This window comes from Mobula birostris, chromosome 25, assembly GCF_030028105.1.
Source record: "Mobula birostris isolate sMobBir1 chromosome 25, sMobBir1.hap1, whole genome shotgun sequence".
Classification (NCBI taxonomy): Eukaryota; Metazoa; Chordata; class Chondrichthyes; order Myliobatiformes; family Myliobatidae; genus Mobula; species Mobula birostris.
Window position 1 is genome coordinate 44,262,985 of NC_092394.1, and position 15,227 is coordinate 44,278,211.

Here is a 15,227-nt window from a genome sequence, read left to right on the forward strand (position 1 = left end):
TGCGTGCGTGCGCGTGTGTGTATATATACATGTATATGTGTGTGTGTGTGTGTGTGTATATATATATATGTATATGTGTGTGTGTATATATATGTGTGTGTGTGTGTGTGTATATGTGTGTGTGTGTGTGTGTGTGTGTATATATGTGTGTGTGTATATATATGTATGTATGTATATATATATATATAAAAATTTGAACGCAAGCACCTTCCTCCGGCAAATGCAAGTGAGAGGCTGTAGACAGCCCTGCGTGGGACGGTGCAATGATAAACAGGGAAGGCACCTGGTTTCAGTAAGAGATGACATTTGTTGCTTTTTGCCTTCACAGGTAAGCATGGCACAAAGAGGAAATCTGGAAGAAGGAGCCAGGAGTAATAACTGTCATGAACAGCTACTGACGCGTGGAGTTCAGAGCCTCTCGGACAAGAAGGACATTATCACCTGCTTGGTCTCTGCCTTGGACTCAATGGTCAGTGGCGTCTGTTCTGTCACAGTAGTCACTCATGACCAGCATAACCTCTCAGTTCATGTTTCATCCTTGTGAATAGCTAAACACCTCTTTCCAGTCCCTTGATTCCTTGATGATAATGTGAGCAAAACTTTCACACTACTCCAGGAGAAGTTTAGTCAAAGTTCAATAGCTTTAGCATGTTTCTGCCTTCGATGCTTGCTTACATTTTGTTATAAGAACATAAGCCTGTGCCACAATTTTAGCAATGAATACACTCAGACCCCAACAGTGTGCAACAATAACTGCTTCAATAATGCATAAATGACTACTTGTGCCACTAAATGATTTAGTTTGCCTGTTAACTTGGGTAACACGGAAGGTAGTGGTTAGCACAATGTTTCACGGTACCAACCACCCAGGTTCAGTTCCTGCCGCGACTTGTCAGGAGTTTGTGCATTCCCCCTGTAACCGTGTGGATTTCCTCCCAGCGTCCAAAGATGTACCAGTTGGTAGGTTAATTGGTTTTTAGATTAGATTATGAGGACGCGCTGCACCTGGTCCATCCTCTGTCTCTCTCTCCCACCTTCTCCCCCAAAACACTGCACATACAATATCTTACAGATATAACAACTATCCCAATTGGTTCATAACATCTTCTTATCGGTAACGTAATTCACACAAACTGCTAGTGGGAAGGACTTTCTCAGCAGTTAACATAACAAAGAAGCCCTTTCAATTATAACATAACAAAGAAGCCATTTTAATTAGTCTACGCAGTGACAAGAAAAAAAGAAACCCCTTACATTTACTTGTAGACATTCAGAGTAGAATGGAGAAATACAACAGAATCAATGAAAGACTGCACACGAAGACTGACAAACATAAGACGACAAGCTGGACTTGTATAAATAAATTAATTAATTAATTAGATAAATAAAAAATGAGAACATGAGTTCTGGAGTCAGGTGCTAAGGTCCAGGATGTCTCAAAGTGGCTGCAAAAGGGAGGGTGAGCAGCCAGAGGTGGGCATCAGTGGCATAGGTAGAAAGGGGGAAGAGGTCCTGTGCAGTGAGTATAGGGAGTTAAGGAAGTGGCTGAAAAGCAGGAACCTCTCTAGGATACTCCCAGTACCATGTGCTAGTCAGAGCAAGAATAGGATGATAGTATACCGTAGATGAATGAGTGGCCTGAAGAAGTAGTGTGGGGGTAGGGATTCAAAGTTCAGGGTCATTGGGATTTCTTCTGGAGAAGGTATGACCTTTACAAAAAGGATGGGTTGCATCTGAACCTGAGGTGTCCAATATCCTTGCGTACAGCTTTGCTCGAGCTGTTGGGGAGCGTTTAGACTAATTTGGCAGGAGGACGAGAACCAGCGTGATGGAGCAGTTGAAAGAAAGTTTGTGTGTTGTATAGTAAGACTGTGAGGAAAGACAGGCAGATGATAGGGCAAAATTACAGTCAGTGGGATGAGCTGAACTGTAGCTTGTGGGCTAAATTGAGAAGGGTGATGAATACAGGGCTGAAGGTGTTATATTTGAACGCACACGGTACATGGAATAAGGTAGATAATATTGTAGTACAGTTAGAGATTGGCAGGTATGATGTTAGGTGCATCAGTGAGTCATGGCTGATAAAAGACCATAGTTAGGAGCTTAACATCCAAGGACAGGCATGTTGGCAGAGAGGTAGTTCTGTTGGTAAATTTGAAGTAACTCAGTAAGCTAAAACAATTGATCATAGGAAAACAGCAGAAGTAGAGGTCAGTGTAGAAGAATTTGCAAATGACAGCTGATATGAACAAGTACACTGCACCCACTGTGGAAATCAGACATCAAGGTGTAAATGCTCACTGTGATAGTACTATGCGACTACTTACAGATCAAAGTAAATTTATTATGAGGGTACATGAGGATTAAAAAGAGGATTTTCATAGCAGTCATAGAGTCCATTCTCACGTACGGATGCGAGACGTGGACACTCACCAAGATGATGCGAAAGTCTGTAAATGGTTCCTATACATGAATGCTCTGGATGGCTCTTGACGTGAGTTGGCTATAGCACATGACGAACGTCGAGCTCCATAACAACCTACCGATGCTCACCACTAAAATCGAGGCGAGAAGACTGCAACTAGCGGGGTACTGTCCACACCACCCCGAGCTACCTGCCAGCCTAGTCATCATATGGGAGCCCAAGCATGGGAGGATGAACCCTGGGCGCCCTGACTTATGGTCAACACGCTCCTAGAAGACAGGGGCACGGCTAATGTAGATGAACTGAACACACTGATGAGGGAGAGGGAGAAGTGGAGAGTCCGTCATCATGCCTGACGCCGGCCCCCTAGGCCTGAGTTGACGTAGCAGTAGAAGGTACATGCATGCCATCGTGTACAACCCGTGAGATTTGTTTCCGTGCAGGCATACACAGTAACTCCACGAAACACAATAGAATCAATGAAAACCTGCACCCAACAGGATGAGAAAAGGACCAATATGCAAAAGACAACAAACTGTGCAAATGTGGAAAAAATATATAAATGAATAAGCAATAAATATCAAGAACCTGAGATGAAAAGTCCTTGAAAGTGAGTCCATTGGTTGTGGTAACAGTTCAGTGATGGGACAACTGAGGTTATCTCCTCTGGTTCAAGAGCCTGATGGTTGAGGGGTAATAACTGTTCCTGAACCTGGTGGTATGAGGCTCTTGTACCACCTTCCTGATGGTGACAATGAGAGAGCATGGCCAGGGCTGGGGGTCTTCATTGATGGATGCTGGTTTTCTGTGATAGTGCTCCATATTAATGTGTTCAATGGTGGGAACACAACAGGGGTAGACTGATTCATTCTTTCATTCTATTCTGTTATTCATTAAATTATGGAGCATCTTAATTTCATCGTCTGGCACTAGTTCTGTAACCATTAACACTCCATTCTGACAAAGAACTTATCCATTACAATTTGAAATGTGAACCCCACACTCAGTAATAATTCTTGGAGAGAGTTCCAGTGGTCAGAGAGTGGGAGTTCTCCCTTGCATTAATTACCTTGAGCTTTGGACAACAGAAGTGAATTTCCTTTCATTTGGTTAATAGCTAATGTTCTGGTTCTGCCCAGAGATATTACCTCTGTGATCTTTTGTTGTCTGCAGTGCACGGCGCTCTCGAAGCTAAATGCTGAAGTTGCCTGCATTGCCGTTCATGACGAAAGCACGTTTGTCCTGGGAACGGAGAAAGGAAAAGTGTTTCTGAATGCCCGGAGAGAGCTACAAAAAGAATTTGTCAAGTACTGTGGTAAGTTTTCACAACACTGTGCTGCTTAGCTGGGCCAAATCAAGATGGTGTTTGAACTTCCAGCATTGTGTTGTAGGCTGAAAGATGCCTTTCTTTCCATAACGTCTCACCTTGGGTAAGAATATGTCGTTGTGGCTGAGCTGTCAGTGTAGAGATAAAACAATGCTGCATTGTTGAAAATACACAGTTTTGTGGTAAGGACCCCAATGCCCCTCCCTCCTCTGCAAAGATGGAAATAATGATGGTTGTCCAGACATCATCTCTGGTTGAAGGACTTTGCTGTACTATATAATCACATCAGCATATTGTGCTCTACCATTTGACTTCATAGCAACTGCAATTAGTTTAGCAGACTCGATGCGCCAAATGGCCTAATTCTGTTCATGTATTTTATGGTCTTTCGCGACACTGGCGTGGGACGAATTTCAAGGTGAGTGAGGAGCAGAGGCGGTCTCAAGGTATTCTAAGTCTCTTTTCGAATGTCATCATAGATGAGCTGGTGTTCATCTCCTTTCTGCTTGTGGGATCTTGACGTGCATAAATTCACAGCCTTTGATGTCTATGTAACAAAAATGACTGCACTTCAAAAGCACTTAACCAGTGGTGATGCACTTTAAAGATATCCTGAAGTGCTCCTTGTGTGCAGTCTTTTAAAGGAAAACATACAAGCTTTTACATTAACTATGAGTCTGTCAAAGACTGAAGAAGATAAGTTGGTGCTTAATCTAATCAATATGAAGGATTTTGATTAAACTTTCGCTTTGTAAAATGACCTCAGGCATATATTGTTTAGTGGAGCCTGACTCTTCGTGACCTCAAGAACCACAGGGTCCGTAGGGTTTTCGTGGCAAGATACGGAAGCAGATTACCAGGCCTTTCTTCCCCACAGATACTGCTGCTGCCCAGGTTGGGACCCAGCTGGGTTTGAACTCAGGACCATCTCCCTTGAAGTCCAGTGCTGATGGCACTACACCACCAGCCAGGCATACAAGCAATCTCTAAATCGTTGCAGAGCTTTTGATCAAAAACTTGGACAGGATCCAAGTTCTGATCAAAAAAAAAATACAGGCAAGGCCATCAAAACACAAGCAAGTTTGCAGATACTATAAATCCAAAGCCATCTATGGAAATAAAAGAACAGTTGACGTTTTGGGCTGAGACTCTTCTTCAAAACTGATAAGGAATTGGGAGGACATCAGAATAAAAAGGTAGGGGAAGGGGAAGGAGGCTAGCTTGGAAGGTGATGGGTGAAGACAGTTCGTGGGAAGGGTCAAGGTCTGGAGAAGGAGGAATCTGATAGAAGAGAGTGGGCCATAGAAGGAAAAGAAAGAGGAGAGGACCCAGGGGGAGGTGGAAAAGAAATAAAAGCTCAGAATGAGGAATAGAGGAAGAGTGGAGGCCATCAGAAGCCCAGAAGACACCCAACTCGACTGCTGGTCTCTAAGAGTAAAAGTGAAAGTTAGTCTCCAGGTGGCCAACTTATTAATTTGAAATAGGCTGGGTCTGAATTGGCTGTGGCCCTTTCTAGTGAACTGGAGGAAGTCAAATGCATATTATTGTGTGGAATGAGAGAATAAGGAACCAAGTAAGCATGCTGTTAGTTACAGTGTTTTGGACCTTATCTTAATAATGCCGTTGAGGGGAAATTGCTGCAGCATTTTTTTTAGTGGAAGATGATTACCTGCCGTTCGTCACAGGCCTTTGAATGGGAGCAGTGGAAGCAGAAGCCTGGATAGAGATCATCTTCCTCTGACAGTGGGAAGGGAGCTGGCATGAGCATTCCTTCCTCTGGTGAGACATCACACAAAGGAATGCATCACTCAGCCAAGTGGTTGTGTTTGCTCTGACTTAGGAATCATTTTCAACACACTTTGGATGAGGGCAACTCCATCACTGCCGCCGACCCTGAAATATTATTGTAAAAGTCTCGCCTCGACTTGTCAAATGCTGCAGTGAGTTTGCTCTGGTAAATCAAACTTGTGCTTGCGCTTCCAGCGCTGGTTTACCGGGCTGAGAGAGATGTAGGCACTTCCTCCTTTCAGAAGGGCTTGGACAAGGTGCCGCACATGAGGCTGCTTAGCAAGATAAGAGCCCATGGAATTACAACGAAGTTACTAGGATGGGTGGTGCATTGGCTGAATGGCCGAAAACAGAGAGTGGGAATAAAGGGATCCTATTCTGGCTGGCTGCCGGTTACCAGTGGGGTTCAGCAGGGGTCGGTGTTGGGACCGCTGCTTTTTACAATGTATGTCAATGATTTGGACTCAATCATTTTGTGCAGTTTTGTGGCTAAATTTGCTGATGATACAAAGATAGGTGGAGGAGTGGGTAGTGTTGAGGAAACAGAGAGCCTTGGATAGTTTAGGGGAATGGGCAAAGAAGTGGCAAGTGAAATACAATATTGGAAAGTGCATGGTCCTGCACTTTGGTGGAAGAAATAAACGGGCAGACTATTATTTCAATGGGGAGAAAATTCAAAATGCAGAGATGCAAAGAGACTTGGGAGTCCTTGTGCAGGATATCCTAAAGGTTAACCTCCAGGTTGAATCGATTGTGAAGAAGGCAAATGCAATGTTGGCATTCATTTCTAGAGGTATAGAACATAAGAGCAGGGATGTGATGTTGAGGCTCTATAAGGCACTTGTGAGACCACATGTAGAGTATTGGGTGCAGTTTTGGGCTCCTTATTTTAGAAATGATATACTGACATTGGAGAGGGTTCAGAGAAGATTCACGAGAATGATTCCAGGAATGAAAGGGTTACCATATGAGGAACGTCTGGCAGCTCTGGGCTATATTCCCTGGAGTTCAGGAGAATGAGGGGGAATCTCAAAGAAACATTCCAAATGTTAAAAGGTCTGAACAGATTAGATATGGCAAAGTTATTTCCTATTGTAGGGGAGTCTAGGACAAGAGGGCACGACTTCAGGATTGAAGGACGTCCATTTAGAACAGAGATGCGGAGAAATTACTTTAGTCAGAGGGTGGTAAATCTATGGAATTTGTTGCCACGAGCGGCTGTGGAAGCCAAGTCATTGGGTGCATTGAAGGCAGAGATAAATAGGTTCTTGATTAGCCAGGGCATCAAAGGGTATGGGGTCAAGGCAGGGGGGTGGGGATGACTGAAAGAATTGGATCAGCCCATGATGAACAGACTTGATGATCCGAATGGCTGATTTCTCCTACATCTTATAGTCTTGTGGTAATGTGTCACTCTAGGAGAAACATGTAATTGCACTGATTTAGCGGTATGGAAACTAAGGCAAGGCTGCATTGTTTAAAAAACTTAATTTAAAGGACATCCTAACGAGTTCATGTTTATTAATGATATCCTTTATGTTAATGAGAGAAGCAGGGTGAAATATTGTGGCTTCAGGGTTGTCATAACCCTATGTATATATGAACTAACTCTCTGTCTTTATCCTGCAGCAAGCTGGAACGCACAATTACGCGGCATGGAGATGTTGAAAATGGTGGCAGAGAACGGCCGGAACATGCAGAAGGACTCGCTGGATCCCATGAGTGATGTTTACGTGCTGCGGAAAATGGTGGAGGAAGTGTTTGCTGTGCTTTACAGTGAGTGTCTGCTGTACTCTGGGTTGATGGGGTGCTCTGTTTTTGATGGAGGATTGGTGCACCTGACACTGACAGCTTTGAAGTTACCATTCAACTGGTCCAGCTGGGAGAGTGATACCAGAGCTGCTGGTTCAGCGGGCAGGCAGCAACACAAGACTTTTCTGGGCTACAGTGGCAGAAGTTTTGTCAGTTTACAGAGGGGGGAGATCCAGCTGCACATGTGCTGCTCATTCTGCTGGACTTCAGAGGCCTTCTGTTCCACTGGGAATACCAGACATCCCACCTCTCCCGGAAGTTCCAGGAGTCTCCGGCATATTAATAGTGGCTCCCTGATGCCTGCAAATTATATACAATATCACGGAAATCAATTTTTTTGACAGCGAGCGAGAGAAAGCAAGAGAGCATGAGAGCGACCACGAGAGAGCGAGAGAGAAAGCGAGAGCGCGAGAGTGACCGAGAGAGAGAGAGAGAGCGAGCGAGAGAGCGAGAGCGCGCCATGGCAGAGTGTTCTAAAAAAAATATAAAATGTACGTCACCCCAGACTACACTAAAGTGTACCCCTGCCTAATAGGGGTCAAAAATAATGACAGTGTTGCTCGCTGCACTGTTTGCAACAGTGACTTTTCTATTGCCCATGGTGGGTTAAGACTGTAAAAGACATGTTGAGGTGAGTTTACCGGGTGTTATTTGTTCATTAGCATAGCTAACGTAATTTAAACTAGCTGGCTAGCTGCTAAGGAGCTACTCTATTGCAAACATCCCACCTCTCCCGGAAGTTCCGGAAGTCTCCCGCAAATTGATGGTGCTACCTCCCTGAAATGAGGTTTTTGCTGGGTGGGATGTCTGGAATACCACTGTTAAGGTACTGGAATATTCTGCTGGAGCATTGGCTGTACAAGTCTTTTCCTATTCTGCTGGCTGATGTGCCAGCTGTTCCAGGAGTTAAATGCACAGTTGCTCCCTGTTCTGCGGTGGTGCAGCAGCATGGTTGCTGCCTGTTTTCCTGAGGGTACAGAGCTCAGGTGCTGGCCCCACTCAGACGGGACCCACCCGCAGGCTGATCTTGTTAAGATCCAACTGCACATAACCCTCCCTTTTGTTCTGCTGGGTAAACGATTCCACAAGTGACATTGTGTTCCAGTAGGGATTGATTCCATCTGTCTGTGATGGAGAAGCGATTTCTTTCATAGTCACAGCATGAAGTTCTGGAATATAGGCTGCCAACATTGACTGATGAAGGGAATTTGCAGATGGAAAATACTTGTGGATAATTTATATGTCATCCTCTTGTTTATAAAACTGAATTATTTGTTTAATAATATCACTGCAAGATTGGAGTTTTAAAGTAATGGGAAAATGCTTTTGAAAATTACGAAGTTATTGTATGGAGTTTTAATATAACGAGTGATAAATTCCCACAGGTGAAGCCCTGGAAAAGTCCACCATTGTTCCTGTGCCTTACGAGAAGATCCTGAAGGACCCGCCTTCTATAATTGTACACGGGTTGCCCGATGGCATCTGCTTCAAGCGACCTTCAGAGTATGAAGCTCACACGCTGAAAAGGATTTTGGAGCGAAGTAACAGGATTCGGTTTACTGTGAAAAGGTATTCACTCACAAAAGATTGCAGTAGAGAAGGCAGGAGGACTGACTAACATTTGGAGGACTGAATTATGAAACGGCTTGACGTCCTGCCCGGAATCTGGACAGGCATAACAAAGTATTTTATTTATGAAATGAAGGAAAGGGAAACTTTTGCAGGACTGGAGCCAGGATGTTCCGAAAGACTTCCCAGCCACTGATGTACCTTTGAAGACTGGTTGCTGTCGTAGTGTGCACAGTGCAGCATCAGTCCGTGGACAATGAGCTCCCATGGTCAGCAATGTGATTGTGACCAGATTATGTCTGCTTTGAATATCAGTTAATAGATGAATATTGGACAATGTTAATTGAGTAGCATTGTGCTATTTATCTGGTTTCTTGGTTTAAAGTTTCAGTGAAATATGATACCTCCAATTGTTCAACACTTCCTCCTGTGTCAGCCTGGATTGCTGTGTCTTTAAAAGAAATGAGACTGAGATTGTTGTTGAATTCAGTCAACTGTCTGGATCATTTCCCTCAAGCAGAGATGCTGCACCCATTAATTCCCAGTCAGTCTCCCAACTAAGTGCTGACCAGGCCCAGGTCTAGGTCTGCTTAGCTTAAGAGCATGACGAGAAGGCTGATAACAAAACTTCCCAGTTGTGTTCAAATTCCAGGAGTCAGGCTTGAACCAACAACTCTGATTTGGAGGGGAAAGCCTTACTACTGCAGAGAGGCTGATCTCAAGTCATGCTATCTTAATTGTTTGTGTTTTTTTTAATGAAGTCCCACCTGCCCCCCCCCTCCCATCCTCACCACATTCTACAGAGGTTGTATTGAGAGCATCCTGAGCAGCTGCATCACTGCCTGGTTCGGGAATTGCACCGTCTCGGATTGCAAGACCCTGCAGTGGATAGTGAGGTCACCTGAGAAAATCAGCGGGGTGTCTCTTCCCGCCATTACAGACATTTACACCACACGCTGCACCTGCAAAGCTAACAGCGTTGTGAAGGACCCCACACACCCCCCAATACAAACTCTTCTCCCTCCTGCCATCTGGCAAAAGGTACCGAAGCATCCGGGCTCTCATGACCAGACTGTGCAGCAGTTTCTTCCCCCAAGCCATCAGACTTCTCAATACTCAGAGTCTAGACTGACATCTACATCATTTATTATTGTAATTTGTCCTCTACTGTGCCTATTGTCTTGTTTATTAATTATTGTACTGCCCTGCACTGTTTTGTGCACTTGATGTAGTCCTGTGCAGGTCTGTAGTCTAGTGCAGTTTTTATGTTGTTCTGCGTAGTCTAGTGTATCCTTGTGCTGTCTCACATAGTCTAGTGTAGTTTTGTGTTTCATGTAGTACCAAGGTCCTGGAGGAACATTGTTTCATTTTTACTGTGTACTGTACCAGCGGTTTATGGTAGAAATGACAATGACTTGACTTGAGAGCTGGAAAGTTGCGGTATGTGATAATTATGAGATTACCATGGGCTTCATTGCTTATCCATGAAACCCACTTATCTCAGTGTGAGTGCTTCTAAACTATAATTTATAATGCAAGGCAGATCAAAAGTGGACTGATGGTCAGTAATATTCCCATTTATTTTTCTGCCCTTCTACCTCTCATCATATGCTTCCAGATCTTTGGACGAGGACATCCAAGAGCTGAGGAATTGTGTGGAGCTGAATCGGGAAATCCAGCCTGGAAAAAGTGTCTCTGATTTTAATCGGGAGAGTCCCATGGCTAAACTTTCCAATCATGACACGAGCAATGTACGGACGCCACCACAATTTCTTTATGAACTCCCAGGATCCAGGATCCCACTGGATTTAAACCAGGAACTTCTCACTGCGAGACCCACTACAAACTTTAACCATGAGCTTTCACCCACTGGAGCCTCAGTTGTGATGGATTCGAAGAAGTTGCCTCCTGCGCGTGACTGTGCTGACGATACTGGTAATGGGCTTTTCTGTTTGGGGGGGGTGGCGGGGACGCCAATAAGCAAAGTTTAGCTGAAAGCAAAGACAGCAAACATTCTGATGGTTTCCAACTGACAGATCAGGTTTAGAAAGTGAGAGAGAGTATAGAGTACTTCAGAGTGAGCCTTCTTCCTCAATCCACCTCACCCTCCATCTCTACCAGTGCCGTCCTTGCACCAGTGTACCAGTTCCCCAGGTGGTCTCTCTGAGCTGGAATCAAGGGCTGAATTCATTGAATGTGGAAAATCCTGGCCTACTAACTGGAAGGATAATTTGATTCCAGCTGAAGGCTCTTGACTCCAAGTATCGACTGTCCATTTCCCACCATCCCCTATTCCTACCAGGCCCACTGACCTCCTCAGGTACCTGATGTGTTTGACCAGCTTTCTTTCCTGCAGGCATCCCAGGTCGCTACACCTTTGTGTCAAAACCCAAGGAAGTTTGTGCTTCAGGGACTAGCTTAAAACTGGCTAAATTCCAGTGTCTGAACTGTATCTGAAGAAGTGAAAGGTTAACAGCTGCTCCATTGCACCTCTCTGCCCCGTTTCTGCAGACATTTCCCCCACCCTGCTCCCCCTGAATTCCCAACATGGCTTGCTCACTGTGGCCCAGTTAGTAGGCCTGTTGTATTTTGTCAGGCTCGTAGAACACAACTGGGGCGGCGCAGAGGGTAAAATGTGCAGTAATTATTTGAATTCTGCTTTACTGATGCTGAATCCCTTCTTGTCTCAACTAATGTTTAAAAAAAAAAAGAGTTTATTTCACACAAAATGCTGGTGGAACACAGCAGGCCAGGCAGTATCTATAGGAAGAAGTACAGTCAACGTTTTGGGTCGAGGCCCTTCATCAGGACTAACTGAAAGAAGAGATAGTAAGAGATTTGAAAGTGAGGGGGGAGGGGGAGATCTGAAATGATAGGAGAGGAGGCTGTGGATAGACATATCAGAATGGGAATGGGACATGGAATTAAAATGTGTGGCCACTGGGAGATCCTGCTTTCTCTGGCGGACAGAGCGTAGGTGTTCAGCGAAACGGTCTCCCAGCCTGCGTCAGGTCTCGCAAATATATAGGATGCCGCACCAGGAGCACCGGGCGCAGTATATCACCCCAGCCAACTCACAGGTGAAGTATTCCCTCACCTGGAAGGACTGTCCGGGGCCCTGAATGATGGTGAGCGAGGAAGTGTAAGGGCATTCTGATATGTCTATCCATGGCCTCCTTTACTGTCAAGATGAAGCCACACTCAGGTTGGAGGAACAACACCTTATATTCCCTCTGGGTAGCCTCCAACCTGATGGCATGAACAATGATTCCTCTAACTTCTGTTAATGCCCCTCCTCCCCTTCTTACCCCATCTCTTATTTATTTTTATTCCCCCCCTTTTTTTTCCTTCTCTCTCACTATCATTCCTTGCCTGCTCTGCATCTTCCTCTGGGCTCCCCTCCCCCTTTTTCTCCCTTGGCCTCCCGTCCCATGATCCTCTTCCTTCTCCAGCCTTGTATCCCTTTTGCCAATCAACTTTCCAGCTCTTATCTCCATCCCTCCCCCTCCTGTCTTCTATCATTTCGGATCTCCCCCTCCCCTTCCCACTTTCAAATCTCTAACTATCTCTTCTTTCAGTTAGTCCTGACGAAGGGTCTCGGCCCGAAACGTCGACTGTACTTCTTCCTATAGATGCTGCCTGGCCTGCTGTGTTCCACCAGCATTTTGTGTGTGTGTGGCTTGAATTTCCAGCATCTGCAGATTTCCTTGTGTTAGAGTTTATTTCATGTGCAATGTAGTGAGTGCTTGACATCTCGAGCTTGAAAATGGCCACTCAGAAACCACGTGGTCCAGTCTGAGTCAATGGTTGGAAACACAGCATTCATCCTGTCCAAGTGGTACGCTGGTTAATCCTTTGAACGAAACAGCAAGAAAAGAGATGTGAAGGTTACAAAATAGGCAATAATAGTGAGGTTAATATCATAAGTAATCTGTGAATGTCTAAGTTGGAAAACAGTCCCTGGTGAATGGCCAATCTTGCAATTTATTTGTCTTGATTGTTTTACCAGTAACATAGTCCAGGGCTGGACCCCTGCTCTGTTCAATCCAATCCTCCTCAAGCAACTTACACGAGGGGTGATTGATAAGTTTGTGGCCTAAGGTAGAAGGAGATGAGTTGATAACTCAAACTTTCCGCATAATCACTCAAAGAGTTGAACCGCATCTGCATGTAACGAGAGATGTACAACTCATCTTCTACCTTGGGCCACGAACTTATCAATCACCACTTGTGTTTGCTAAGCCTACAAAGGCATGGCCCTCTTTTCGATATCAATTGCCTACAGTAGCGATGAATGACTGCCTGTCAGTCCAGGGACCGGGCTGAATATCAGATTAAATGGGCGGCCTGTGCAGAGTACCCCTGTGGCTGTCCCTCGCAATAGTGAGTATACCGCTTTGGATTCTGTAATTGAGGGGGTGGGTGACCTACTGGGGGGGGGGGGGGGAGAAGAGGACTGCAGGAGCGATGAGGGATTCATTCTGTAGTTGGAGGAGTAGACACGAGACTCTATGGACACAATAGAGAGACCCGGATGGTTTGCTCCCTTCCAGGAACCAGGATCAGGTCAGGTACAAGACATTCTAAAGGGTCATCAGCCAGACATCTTGGTACGTATTGGCACCAATGACACAGGTAGGAAAAGCGAGGGGGTCCTGAATAGAGAATTTAAGGAGCCAGGTTGAAAACTAAAATACAGGACCTCCAGGGTAGTAATCTCTAGGTTGCTGCCTATGCATTTCCGATTTCTGGATCATGGGGATCACTTCTGGGGAAGGTATGACCTGTACAAAAGGGACGGGTTACGCCTGAATCAGAGAGGGGACCAATATCCTTGTGGGCAGGTTTGCTAGAGCTGTTGAGGGTTTTAACTAATATAGCAGGGGGATGGGAAACTGATGGGGCAGTTGGCACACAAGCTGAGGCAGTGTGTGCATGAAACTGTCAGGAAAGACAGGCAGATGATAGGACAAAATAGCAGTCAGTGGGTTGAGTTGCAGTGTAACAGGGTTGTCTTCCCATTAAAATTGAAAAGGGTGATGAATACAGAATTGAAAGTGTTGTATTTGAATGCACGCAGTATTCTGAATAAGGTAGATTATCTTGTAGCACAGTTAGAGATTGGCAGGTATGATGTGGGCCTGACTAAGTTGTGGCTGAAAGAAGATCCTAGTTGGGAGGTTAACCTCCAAGGAAACACATTGTATTGAAAGGACAGGCAGATAGGGAGAGGGGGTGGGGTGACTCTGCTGGTTAAAAAATTGAAATAAAATCCTTAGGAAGAGGTGACATGGGATAGGAAGATGTAGAATTCTTGAGAAGAGTTAAGGAACTGAAACAATAAAAAGACCCTCGTGGGAGTTATATGCAGGCCTCCAAACAGTAGGTAGGATGGGGGCTAAAAATTACAATGGGAACTAGAAAATGCATGTAATAAGGGCAATGTTACAATAGTCATGATTATTTCATGGGAAAATCAGATTGGTGTACATTTTGGATACCAAGAAAGAGAATTTGTAGAATGCCTATGAGATGGCTTTTTAGAGCAGCTTGTGGTCAAACCCTCTAGGAGTCAACTATTCTGCAATGGGTCTTGTGTAATGAGCCAGATTTGATTAGGGAGCTTAAGATAAATGAACTCTTGGAAGACAGTGATCATAATATGATAGAATTTACCCTGCAATTTGAGAGAGAGAGAAGCAGAAGTCAAAAGTATCAGTGCTACAGTAGAGTAAAGTGAATTACAGAGGCATAGGAGAGGAGCTGGCCAAAATTGTTTGGAAGGGGACACTGGTGTGGATGTCAGCTAGGAACAATTCGGAAGGTACAGGATAGATACATCCCAAAGAAAAAAAATATTCTAAAGGCAGAATGACACAACTGTGGCTGACAAGATAAGTCAAAGTCAACATAAAAGCAAAAGAGAGGGCATACAATAGAGCAAAAATTAGAGGAAAAGCAAAGGATTGGGAAGCTTTTAAAACAAACAGAAGGCAACTAAAAAGCCATAAAGAGGAAAAAGATTAAATAAGAAGGTAAACTGGCCAATAATACCAAAGAGGATACCAAATGTTTTTCAGGTATATAAAGAGTTAAAGAGAGGTGAGAGCAGGTATTGGACCACTGGAAAATGACACTGAAGAGTTAGAAATAGGGGACAAGGAAATGGCACAGTTTGCACCAGTCTTCACTGTGCAAGACTCCAGCAATATGCCAAAAGTTCAAGAATGGCAGGGGCAGAAATGAGTGCAGTTGCTATTTCTAGGGAGAAGGTGCTTGGGAAGCTGAAAGGTCTGGTTAAATAAG

General features: G+C 44.6%; 1 protein-coding gene across 6 annotated transcripts in view; it reads left to right on the top strand.

Moving 5' to 3' along the window:
- The window catches only part of gtf2ird1 (GTF2I repeat domain containing 1), a 197,670-nt gene that overhangs the window by 46,989 nt on the left and 135,454 nt on the right, over positions 1–15,227 (top strand). For all 6 annotated transcript variants that reach the window (XM_072243217.1, XM_072243218.1, XM_072243216.1 and 3 more), the window contains exons 3-7: positions 329–469; positions 3,599–3,740; positions 7,170–7,316; positions 8,738–8,921; positions 10,540–10,856. In XM_072243217.1, coding sequence (XP_072099318.1) covers positions 335–469; positions 3,599–3,740; positions 7,170–7,316; positions 8,738–8,921; positions 10,540–10,856 — 925 coding nt within the window. In that variant the 5' untranslated portion in view covers positions 329–334. The remainder of the gene's footprint in view (positions 1–328; positions 470–3,598; positions 3,741–7,169; positions 7,317–8,737; positions 8,922–10,539; positions 10,857–15,227) is intronic.